The sequence below is a fragment of the Bombina bombina genome, chromosome 5 (assembly GCF_027579735.1).
Source record: "Bombina bombina isolate aBomBom1 chromosome 5, aBomBom1.pri, whole genome shotgun sequence".
NCBI classification, from domain to species: Eukaryota; Metazoa; Chordata; class Amphibia; order Anura; family Bombinatoridae; genus Bombina; species Bombina bombina.
In genome coordinates, this window is record NC_069503.1 from 555,324,443 (window position 1) to 555,337,150 (window position 12,708).

General features: G+C 36.1%; 2 protein-coding genes across 2 annotated transcripts in view; one reads left to right on the top strand and one right to left on the bottom strand.

Annotated features, from left to right (window-relative positions):
- Positions 1-1,310, bottom strand: part of LOC128661551 (ATP synthase subunit C lysine N-methyltransferase-like) — a 268,286-nt gene extending 266,976 nt beyond the window's left edge. The window contains exon 1 of the mRNA XM_053715794.1: positions 1,194-1,310. The gene's annotated coding sequence lies outside the window, so the exon portion shown is untranslated. The remainder of the gene's footprint in view (positions 1-1,193) is intronic.
- A 471-nt stretch (positions 1,311-1,781) lies between these two features.
- CCT5 (chaperonin containing TCP1 subunit 5) overlaps positions 1,782-12,708 on the top strand; it is a 34,796-nt gene continuing 23,869 nt past the window's right edge. The window contains exons 1-3 of the mRNA XM_053714507.1: positions 1,782-1,996; positions 7,391-7,451; positions 7,544-7,708. Of these exons, the coding sequence (XP_053570482.1) occupies positions 1,892-1,996; positions 7,391-7,451; positions 7,544-7,708 (331 nt within the window). The 5' untranslated portion in view covers positions 1,782-1,891. The remainder of the gene's footprint in view (positions 1,997-7,390; positions 7,452-7,543; positions 7,709-12,708) is intronic.

The following is a 12,708-nucleotide window of genomic DNA, read 5'->3' on the forward strand; positions in this document are numbered from 1 at the left end:
TGCTCTAGAAAGAAAGTCAACAGGACTATTTCTAGTTTTGTTGCAAAGTTTGGTGGTTGTGCAATTCGTCATGTAGAATTTGAAGGTGAAACGGGCAGATGTTTCTTTTTAAAGGATGGTGTTCACCTTAATGAGATTGGGCTCCATTTGTTTAACTTTAATTTAAGCGAAGGTGTGAAAAAAGCCTTAGCCCTGTGGGTTGGTGCACGATTGTAATTCGTGCAGTGGCGGGGTGCTAGCCTAAAAAGTGGAATATTATTGTGGGTACCTCCTCAGATATGGGGAGAGATTTTAGCTGGGGGCGTGCCTGGCTGAGAGCCAGTGGAAGGCACGTCTTTTTTGTTTAGGGCAAGCACCTTTAAATGAAGTTTGTGTATTTTAATAAAGTTTTGATCTTCATTTAATTTTAATAAATGCGGGCTGCAGCCTTTTTCACCCATGGTTTGTGTCCCTGTTTTATTTATTTTATTTAATCATTTAGTAATGCCTAGATGTGTGGTCACTGCATCAGTATAACACCAAGCACTATAAAATAATGTTTTTCATTTCAAATGTACCTTGGTGTCCTTCACTAAGGTCTGTACTTTTGAAAATGTCCGCCACAGCCTTTGTCTGTGCCTATCCCTGGAGAAGAGAGGGGTGTGACCCCTCATTTAATTGAGGAAATTCCCTTTTTCACATGAGGGGTTGAACATCCATATTAGATGCATGTGACAGCCGATCAAGCTGCAATAATTGCAGAACACAAAGTGCTGTTTACCCTGGGGGGAGCTTTAACATTAATGGGGCATGCACCCCTCATATGTTGTATACTTTGTAGGGCTAATATATAGGTACAAAAACGTATCCCTTTAACAAGGCACATACTATATAATACTGTAAAGACAGTAACAAAAAACGTTTACCATCCTTTTTCACTTTTGCATTTTAAAAAGGTTACCAAAATACATTTATACCTTAAAATTGTGGCATGTATTAATTTGCATTATAATTATACAGGTATGTGCTAGAGCAGTTGAAAAGCTTCTCAATACTTCTTTTAAATACTCAATAAAATTGTGTAGTTTTAAATACTCAATAAAATTGTGTAGAAATAATTGTTAATGAAATATGAGATTATTAAACTGGAATAAAACACACAATGTGTATTTACTTTCTCTGATGATCAATAATAACAGGGAAATAAAACTGACCTTCACTAATATCTCAGAGCTATGGGCTAAAAACAGGATACTCTATATTCCCGGTGTTCTAACTTCACTGAGCTAGATTGTAAAGCCAGCAAGATGACAGGAAAGGACAAATTATGAGGATACAACACCAATCGGAAGAGGAGGAGACAGGAGAGCACATGGAGTGATTATTATATGCTAAATTTCCGTATATATATTATATGTATATTTTTTATTGTTCAACTCGGTAAACCATTCAATAAAAGCTGCGTCGCCCATTATATCAAAACGCACTTAAAAATTAATAAACCGCAAGAAAGGCGGTGACCTGTCAGTGTGACGCAGTTAGGAACACCCTCCTGTCAGAAGAAGCCGTTGAGGAATATACCATCTTAGTACTACAGTGAAAAACCTATTAATAGTTTATAAATTTAAGTTAACCTAAAGTGCATTATTCCAGTAAATTATATAGCATTATGTAAATAAACGTGTTCTAAATTAATGTCATCATATTTTCCTTCGACAGTGAAAGTGAACATCACAGTCTTTCTTGATGGTACATTCCACGCATGGAGAGTTCCAGAAATATCGTTAGGCAGCATGGAAGCAGTTTCCTAGTGACGCTAAGCTTGCGCATGCGTGGTACAGGAGCCGGTGGGGTTTGGCAGCCAGCATTCTGAACAACAGTCGTTTTTCATTTCCCCCACTTTGTCTCCACCATGTCTGCGCTGGGGACTTTAGCCTTCGATGAGTATGGCCGACCCTTCATTATCATTAAGGACCAGGAGAGGAAGTCTCGGCTGTGTGGCTTGGAGGCCTTAAAGGTAAGAAAGGCTAAGTCGCCGCGTGCTTAACTTATAAGGCCTGGAACGTGAGTTTCCTCGTTCTACTATTGTTCATGTCACAAACGTAACGGTTATGTGCTTGACAAATGACAAGTCCGATCAATTTATTTTAATCTTAGAAAGTAACTATTTTTTTTATCAGCTGTGTTAAATTGCGTATCATTTATTAGAATGGAAATTCTCTAATCAGTCACTGAGATTTTTTTTTTTTGTCTTAAAAAAAAAAAACTAGTGATGTTTGTACGCTCACACGAAGAAAACACTTGCGCCTTATAGGTTTTGTAACGGGTGATTATAATTCTACACATTACGAGCCTCTATAGATGTTAAATGTGGTCTATGTTCATTAAAAAGTCTTCCCTCATTTGTGTGTATCTTATTCACTCTTGTGAATGTAACTGTAGTTTGCTTGTACGCATGTTTCTATAATAAGCATATTATTTTACACTAAAATGCCCATTTGCTTAAAGGGCCATTATAATCGAAATAATTACATGCTTTAATTTGTTAGAGCATTGCATTTTAAGTCTAGTAAGCCTTTAATGCTATTTGTTCTGTTCAACCCCCTCAAATGGGCAAAGCACATAGAAGTACCACATGTAAGCGACTCAGAGTACTGCTGGTGCTGAGCAAAAACTGGCACTGGTCCAATCTCCAACGCTTGTCACACAACTCAGCTGTGTGACAAGCGCAGCTTATTGGATCAGCAGCAGTGAAATACATAGCATTAGAGGGGCACTAGTCTTAGAATTAGAGAATGTCTTTTACTTTAAATGAACATTTAAAACATTTTATTTTTAAACCAATTCCTTGTGTTAACTCGTTTAAAAAGGGTTAAACACTATTAAAGTATTTTGCGCTAGATGAAGTCAGTCACTGACTTCTCAAGTTTTCACCAGTTGCTTCTTTAAAGGGACATGCCACCCACATTTTTTCTTTTATGATTTAGAAAGATAATGCAATGTTAAACATATTTCTAATTTACTTATATTATCTAATTTGTTTGATTCTCTTGATATTCTTTGATGAAAAGCATATCTAGATATGCTCACTAGCTGATGATTGGTTGCTGCACATAGAAGCATCATGTGATTGGCTCACGATGTACATTGCTTTTTATTCAAATAAGGATATTTAAAAAATGAACCAAAATAAATTATGGAAGTAAATTGTAATTTTGTTTACATTTCTATTCTCTACCTGAATCATGAAAGAAAGATTTTGGGTTTAGTGGCCCTTTAAGGGGACTAGAAAAGGAGTACAGCTTTGACTATAACCTTCTTTGTGGGGATAACACATAGTACAGAAAGGAATGTTTAAAAATAAAATGCTCAAAAGCAGGGCTTGACAAACCCAGGGAGCCATTGGCTCCTAGAATTTTACCCATTCTTCCAATTTTTGGGGGTTATTCTCTATATAACTAAATACAAATACTGACTGCTACATATTCTTACTACCTCCTAATTTTTAAGTATATATGTTGACCCCCTTCTGCTCTAAAGGAACAGAGCACATTTATATGCTGGAAGTCCTCTTTAATCATTTAGTATTTTTCCTCTTCCTAATCTTTACTTTCTTACCCTTGAGTTAACATAATCCTTATATTCTCAGAATAATGTAGCTGCATGTAATATATTTGTGTGTCTTAAGAAAAATCAGAAAATATCAAAGCGCCAGCGAACCGGCTGGGTTCAGAATGTGAAACCAATTCCTTCACAATGTGGGTTAAAACGAATGATTTATTCCAAATCTAAAAACATAAATTCTTGACAATACTTTAAAGATTTAAAACATTGCTTTGAAGATTTAAAACATTCGTATCTAAACTTGATGCATATAATTATATTTAAAGAGTGGATTGATTATGAATCCACACAATACTTGATGAAAATAAAAATGCCTTTACAATAATACAACAATAACTGAAACAATCAGTCCTACAGCTATGTTAAAATATGAATTCCTCAAGTGTGATAACTTGGAAGCTTCCAAAGGCTGAGTATAAAAATAATAATAAAATAAAAATAACCTGTAAACAATCCTATAGTGGTGTTACCAGCTATATCAATTCGACCGGATGGATAGGTATATATATATCACACAAAATGTTGGAGTACAGACCGATCCTCTAGCAGTGTTACCCACTATAATTATCAGATCAATTCACAGATTGTGCAGAAAATTGTATGATTCTATAACACTGTTAACTTACATATATGGTTGTGTATTACAGTATTTGTTAAACACTTGTACAAGGTCCCTTAGGTTATATGTGACAAGAGTGAAACCGATCAACTGTTCCTTTGAAGGATCAGTGACCGTTCTCCGCTAGCGAAGAAGAAAGAGGATGCATGTTCTATTTTGGCTGACTGTGTGACAGGTCAAAATGTGAAAAAACAAATTCAACAAAAGAAAATATATATCGCAGTACAAACTCCAAAAATATAAATTTCAATAGGTGTCAAACGTGATGTCATATAGGTCTCAGGTGCAGAAATTGTAATACAAACTAAAAATTATATAAAAACTTATATAAAAACTTGTGATGCAAACTTAAAATATAATATAAAGTGTATCGATGGGTCTCGGTATTTAGAAACAAATAACATATATAATACAAATTCTGTGTGTCTTTAAAAGGGTGCTTGAAATCAAAGCTTAATCCAAAAAATGTGTTCCGATTTAAACCTCATATGTCACTAGTGACCAGCATGATTGCAACCGCCATAATGGTTTTTAAATGAAAAAGTAAAAAAGTGTAACCAAAAATCTTCGTTAAAAGTCAGAGTTTAAGTGTTTCCAAGTGTGGGTGATTCCTTTTTTCTGTATTTTATCAGTCTATGTGGGGTATAATTGCCTGCAGTGGGGTTTGGGCTTCAGCGTCAATAGACAATTTGTAGCTCCAGCGTCACTCAGGTTATTAGTTCCTTCTGCCAAAAGAAATAATAATAGTGCAGATCGTTTTTCAAATGAATATATAAATTGGAATGCTACTCACCAGTTGACTGGTGAGTAGCATTCCAATTTATATATTCATTTGAAAAACGATCTGCACTATTATTTCTTTTGGCAGAAGGAACTAATAACCTGAGTGACGCTGGAGCTACAAATTGTCTATTGACGCTGAAGCCCAAACCCCACTGCAGGCAATTTTCTGATTTTCTGATTTTTCTTATAACTTATCTGACTACTAGGGGTCACATATCAAAGCTAAGGGTCCATCTAGTAGTAGGCGCTTTCTTCTCTTTCTATTTGTGTGTCTTATTCTGTTTAAATACCATGGTTTTATTACTATATATGGAAAATACTTGTGAGAATTATTTTCCATCTTGGCTGAACAGTTGTATTTCTTGTTCAAACTGGTATCCAAGTATTTAAAGGGATATTAAAGTTTTTAAAAAGAAAATGCTCTAATATGTTAGAACATTTTATAATTGAGCTAATGCTTGTTTATAACCTCTGCAAAGTGATTAAACAAATAGTTAAAATCAGCTCCAGAGCTATCTGATGTGCCAATGAAAAGAGGCAAGTGTGTGTGGCTACTAATCGCCAGCTAGTTCCCAGTAGTGTAGGATATGTACTTTTTTTTTTTTTTTTTTTTTTTTCGTTAAAAGTGACTTTAAATGTATTTATACTTGCACAATTCAGACAGAGCATGCAATTTTAAGGATCATTATAGTGAAAAAAGTACATGCTCTAGTCTAATTCATTAGAGCGTTTAATTTTATCACTAGTGACTCTGCAATGCTATTTGTTTAAAGTCACATGAAGAAACTGCTTGATCCAATCTTTAGCGTTAGTTGCACAATTGGGTCTAGAAATTAGAGCATGCCATAAATAGTGACACTGCAGCTCTGTTTTTAACCCACCAAATATTGTATTAGTGCTCTTTAGGTCTTCAATGGTGCTTTAACTGTGTGTTTAACCCCTTTGTGTGGGGGGGGGGTTAAATTACATTAAGTTGTAGTGAAATTAGTGATAAAATTACATGCTCTAACAAATTTAAAAGGGCAATGAAACACACTGTTCAGACAGAGCATTCAATTTAAAAAATTACTTCTATGATTAAATTTACTTCATTCTAATAGTACATATTGTTGATTGGATACCTAGGTAGGTAGCATGCACATTTCTAGATCACTACATTACATGAAACGCTAATGCCACTTAGTGCTTTTTCAAATGTATAACTGTTATAAAATGGATACAATATGTTGCTCCATTATTTATTTTGTTATTGAAATGCTTAATGTCCCTTTAAATGAATTCCCCTTTCAGTTGCAGGCTCGCTGACTTGAGCCTGCAAGTGTTATTTTATAAAGCAGCGATCTACCTTAAAGTGAAGGTAAAGTTTTGTTAAGCAGCAATGGTATTTAGGATCCTTTTAATAACTCCAATCCAGTCGCTAGGTTTGTTTTTTTTACAAATATTTAGTTATTTAGGTATTTTTCTAACAATAGTTTTGTTACCGTTCCGTGCAGATTCTCCTCCCACCCTCAAGTTCCGGGTTTATGATACTCTGACGTATAGAGCTGTCCCAACCGCTCTATACGTGTCTACTACGCTCGTGCACATCGAGCATGGAATAACAGCGCATGCGCACCATTTGTTCTCAGCGATCTTTGCGCATGCGTTAATCCCGGTTGTCGCTCTCTACTGCGCATGCGAAAATACTTAGCAAGTTCCTCGGCAGCTCCTACTATGACTACTACCTAAAGTTTATACTGTGCATGCGCGAAATGAGGACGCGCGCGGATGGAAATAGAGTGTTTGACTTTACCTTCACTTTAAGGTTGGCAGATGAAAATCGCTCTGAACCAGTGTTAATTTTATCGACTAAAATGACTATAAAACTAAAGAAATTCTAATGACTAAAATACGACTAAAACTAAAATGGCATTTTAGTCAAAAGACTATGACTAAAACTAAATCAAAATTTGCTGACAAAAACATTTTATGCAAGGTGTTATAATCAATCCATATCCAATTACTGCTCTTTTGTAAAATTTTAAAAACTTAATTTTATTAAATTTTAAGAAAAATAAAGACATGTTATATACCACAACAGTTAAATCTGTATTGCATGACTAAATTGAAACTTTCCGTCAAAATTAACACTGCTCTGAACTGATCCAACTTGGGTGATTGGATTGCTGTGGTTTAGGCAGAGGGAAACTGTTCATACAATGATAAATAGGAGTATCTGCAATTTGTAATCTAAGGCGGACAGGCTCACTATAAGCGAGTCCTGTTCATCTGCACAATGTTAAATGTGCTCCAAAGATTCTTGGCCGTCTCACATTAATGTAAGGGGCTTTATTGGTTTTTCATTTAAACTTTTTGGAGTTAATCTTAACTTTTTTTATATTTTAGTCTCACATCATGGCTGGAAAAGCAGTAGCAAACACTCTGAGAACATCACTTGGTCCTAATGGTACGTTTTTTAGTTCAAATAGTTGTGATATTTCTATTTCCCTTCACAATTATGGCATTTTACATCCCTCTCTCTTTTTTTTTTTTTTTAAGGGCTTGACAAGATAATGGTGGATAAGGATGGACAGGTAACTGTAACTAATGACGGAGCTACCATTCTTAGTATGATGGATGTTGACCATCAAATTGCCAAACTCTTGGTAGAGTTATCCAAGTCGCAAGATGATGAAATTGGTGATGGAACTACAGGAGTTGTAGGTAAGTAAAGGGGGGTTAATATTTTACTTTATTATGTATATCAGTGATGGCCAACTTCCAAACGCATGCCAGACAAAAATATTTGAGATGCCACGTATATTATCTGTGTTTTAATGGCCATACATTAAAAAAAAAAAAAATCGCAATCCAGATAGAACATTCAATTACATTTTTTTAAAAAAAGTGTATAGTTTTCTCTTGGTTGGCTTAGGTAGGCTCAGAAGTATGCTACTATATTGAAAACTATATGGCAACAGGGTTTTCAATATAGATTGTTGCAAACACTGCTGATGTATGAAAATGTAAATACTTAATCCGTTACCTTTTGACTTTTGTGTCCTTTTTAACTTTACTGAACTTGTCTTCGCTGTGAATAACATAGCAGCTTGTAAAATAAATCTTAGCAGAGTTCTTGAAATTGTAATCCTAGAAGTTTGACAGGGACAGTGTTGTGGAAAAATTAGATTTATATAATTTTTTTTAGATTGTGTATTTTCAGCTTCACTGGCTGTGGAACTTTGTGTTTAAACCAAGACCTGCTTTAGAGATAAGTCCTGCTCAGACTCGGCTTTGAGCTAAAAATAGCCTTTAATTGGTGGAGCCATTTGGCATACCAACTGTTTCCTGCTTATGACAAGTAGTGCTCCGTATCATTTGAGTGGGACTTTGAGTACTGTGAAAATTAGACTACATTACAGTAGTTTTTCTATTACCATGTCCCTTTTCAAAGTGTGAAAATCAAACATCCTAGAGGAGGTTGAAAAAAGATAAAAGTACATTTAGTTCAGCCTATATACTTACAAAAAAGCTCCAGTTGATCTTAAATTGATCCCATTAAATAAGGTGACTAATTTCACACAAGCAATCGTATCCCTGAATTCTGTTTCTAGCCATAAATGTATCTAAGGTAAAACCGGGCACTAATTTGTAAAAATTGACCTTCACTTTAAATTGTGTCCTTGTCACAAACAATTTTCTTAGAATAAACAGAGCTTCTGACATCTCTGTATATGGGTTTTGAATATGTTAATATAAAGTAATCATGTCACCTCCTTTTTTTTTTTTTTTTTTCCCCTAGAGAAAACAGACCCAGTTTGGCTAACATTTCCCCATAGCTTAAATTCTCCATTCCCTTTATTAGCTTTGTGGCCCTTCTCTGAACTTTTTCTAAGTCTGCAATGTCTTTTTTTTTTTTGGAGATTGGTTCCCACAAACTACACTCCATATGCAAGGTGAGGTCTTACCAGGGATTTATATAGTGACAGAATTATGCTTTCCTCTCTTGCATCAATGCCTCCTAATACATGTTAGTATCTTATTAGCCTTAGAAGCTGCTGCCCTACATCTTTAGCTTGTTATCTATTACTACTCCCAAATCCCTTTCCTCCTGTGTTTGGCTAAGTCTATTCCAATTTAAATAATTGCCTGCTTCTTTTCAATTTCAAAATGTAGAACCTTGCATTTTCCATTAATAAATCTAATTTTCCATTTACCTGCCCATTCTTCTAATTTTTGCAGATCCCCTTGCAAAGTTCATCCTGACCTTATGACCTTACACAACTTTGCATCTGTTTCTATTTAATCCCTGCTCCAAGTCATAAAATAAAAATATTAAAAAGAACATAAAGTTTGATTCATTAGGGACAGTTAACACTCGAGGTAACATTATGCGATATTGAAAAATAAAAAACAAAGATCGGATTCGGATAATTCATACTGTGTACAATGAATAGGTGAGAGGGGTAGGGTGCTGTATAGAGAGGTTTACTGCATTAAAGTATTTTAAGCAGAAAACCTCTATATACAACCGCACTGCCACTGTTTTCTTTAATGCAGTAAACTATGGCTATTTCAAGGCAGGCAGAGATTTGGAAGGCATACCAAAAAAAGAGCAATCCTCTAGGCATTCTCTGTCTTATTAAATATGAACTTGGTCATGACATGAGCCCTCAGCCCAAGAGGTGATGACCGTGCAGTATAATCACCACCAACCTTGATAAAGAGCTGTACTGCTGTAGCCATATTTTCTCAATAAGCCTGCCCGGGCTCTCCCTTTTTCCCTGTCATGACCAAGTTCATATTTAATAAGACAGAGAATGCCTAGAGGATTGCTCTTTTTTTGGTATGCCTTCCAAATCTCTGCCTGCCTTGAAATAGCCATAGTTTACTGCATTAAAGAAAACAGTGGCAGTGCGGTTGTATATAGAGGTTTTCTGCTTATTAAGTACAATAAACAGGTGAAAGGGGTATTGGGGCTGTATGAGTTTTTCTCATAGTACAGGTAGTGGGGCTATATAGAGAGGTTTTCTGCATAAGTACAATGAGTGGGTAAGAGGGGTAGTGGGGCTATATAAAGAGGGGGGTTTTTTTGCACAGTAAGTACAATGAGCAGGTAAGAGGGGTAGTGGGTGCATATTAAATATTATGAACAAGTGAGAGGAATAGGGAGCTGAATAAAGAGGTTGTCTGCATATTAAGTACAATGAACAGGTGAGAGGGGTAAATGACTGTATAATGAGGTTTTGTGCATATGAAGTACAATGAACAGGTGAGAGGGGTAGGGGGGCTGTATAAAGAGGTTAAGTGAAAGGGTAGGGTGCTGTATATAGAGAAGGGTTTTCTACTCTGTAAGCACAATGACATTATGCCATGGGTAGGAGGTCTGTATAGACTGGATTCCTGTCAGTGACGTCAGAGGTTGGTGAGGCAGTGGCTAGGATACGCCTTCATTCTTTAGATATCCTTTGTTGAAGAAATAGCAATGCACATGGGTAAGCCAATCACATGAGGTATCTATGTGCAGCCACCAATCAGCGGCTACTGAGCATATTTAGATATGATTTTCAACAAAGGACATCAAAAGAATGAAGAAAATTAGATATTAGATGTAAATTGGAAAGTTATTTAAATTTGCATATGGGTTTCATATGGGTTTCATGTCCCTTTAAATGGTGTCTTGGAAAACTGGTCAACTTAGTAAACATCTGATTTTAGTCTAAAAGGATTGTAACAAACTCTTGCCAGATAACACAATGCTTGCTCTGATTATGAGATCTAGAAATCCATGCCCATTAAAATATGTTTAAAACATACTTTTTACTTTAATGCTGCAAATTATGCTTATAGATTCTTTCATTACATAAGGGATGAGAGTCAGAGGGGGAGGAAGAGAGACAGAGAGAGAAAGAGACCATGGGGAGAACAACACATAAGGAGAGAGATGGATAGAGAGAGAGACACACACACACACACACAAGGGGGGACCACTGCATTTTAAAGTAATAAAACAGCAGAGCTACAGAGACTAAGTGAGACTATAACTAAATGAGACTATAATTTAGTGTAAAGTACAGAGGCAATCTGCTAAATTAGTGGGTGTAAAGTTTGAGTAAACAAAATATAAAAACGATCCTTTGCTGTAAAAAACACTAAACCACATTCATTAAATTATCATTTTCACTAACAGAATCCCTTACAGTAAAATCTTACTTCAATAAGATGTGGCTGAACAGAAACATTGCTCTCTGTGCCTCTCTCTTCCTGCTCTGTATAAGGATTCAGGAAGTGACAGTGGCACATTCCACTGCACTTAGAGGGGAAGAACAGAACTCTCTTTTTCACTTTAGCAAAGCTAGCAGGTTCACAGGACAGCAACAAAATATATAAAAGTTGTTTTTTTCTGTTTTTGTTTTGTTTTATATGATTTAACATCCAACCCTATGTTCCACTTACTAATGCCTCTCGCTGGATTGGTTCAGCCCAAATCGGACTGCCTCAAATAAAGCACTTATGGGCCATGCAATGATCTTAACCACTGTCATCCAGTAGATGGCGCAGCATGTTGTGTAATGGTGGGCAGACCTGCTTGTGCCTCTCCATTGCACAACATCTAGCTGTGAAAAAAAATGTTGGGGAAAAAAAATTACAATTTTTTTTTAAAGCCAATAAAAAAATATATATTTTTGCCCATATGAAAGGTGAAGCACTGCCTCACCTGCCTCTAGTGACTGCACATCACTGATTCCTGTATAATAAGTTAAATGAAGGGGGGCTGTATAGGGTCTCTGTTCAGTAAGTACAATGAAGAGGTGAGGTGGGGGATTGATGAGCTCATGACATTAAGTAGCCAGAGAATCCCTTTGAGGCTCAGGTAATAAGGTGAGCATTGCTGGGGGGTGGAGCCAGTGAAATCCATGCTCTGATTGGCTGCTTTGTTTGTCAGATACATATAAAACCACAGTGCTCTGCACAGGTAACTATCAGTGAATCTAAACTTCCCACAAAAAAGCTGTGAGATAATAACCATGGCCGTGTCCAGTCTGCACTACACCATGGGCATATCCAGTGGCTTTAAAGTCTATATTCTGGAAGGTAAGGAAATGCTGTTCACATTATTTTGGCATTTATCTGCATACTGTTCTTTAGAAGTGAGTTAAGCTTGGTGATCTATTCAGGGCTCTGTCAGTTTCCTTATTTTGAGTGTAATCAAAATGTTCCAGCATTTTTGTTTATAGTTATCAGTGACCCTGTTTGAGGTGATATTACTAAGATGTGTGGTGTTATTACTGTACAGCATGTCCCATAATGCTGAAACTGACTGTAATTGTTAGTGGTTTGACCTGGCTGGTATCATGTAACATAATTCTTACAAATGGAATTTTGACCATAAAAGCTGAAGAAAACTGCTTTATTTGCTGATCTTATATCTAAACAGTGGGCAATTGGATTTAGGATTAGTAGCCCCTAAATCACTGTCTGAGAGATGTGATTTGTCATTATGAAAAACATGACTATTGCCAAGTCATTTTTTTTTAGTTCTCCAGCAGCCATGGGATTAATAGAAATAAAGGGAGAGCCCGGGCAGGCTTATTGAGAAAATATGGCTACAGCAGTACAGCTCTTTATCAAGGTTGGTGGTGATTATACTGCACGGTCATCACCTCTTGGGCTGAGGGCTCATGTCATGACCAAGTTCATATTTAATAAGACAGAGAATGCCT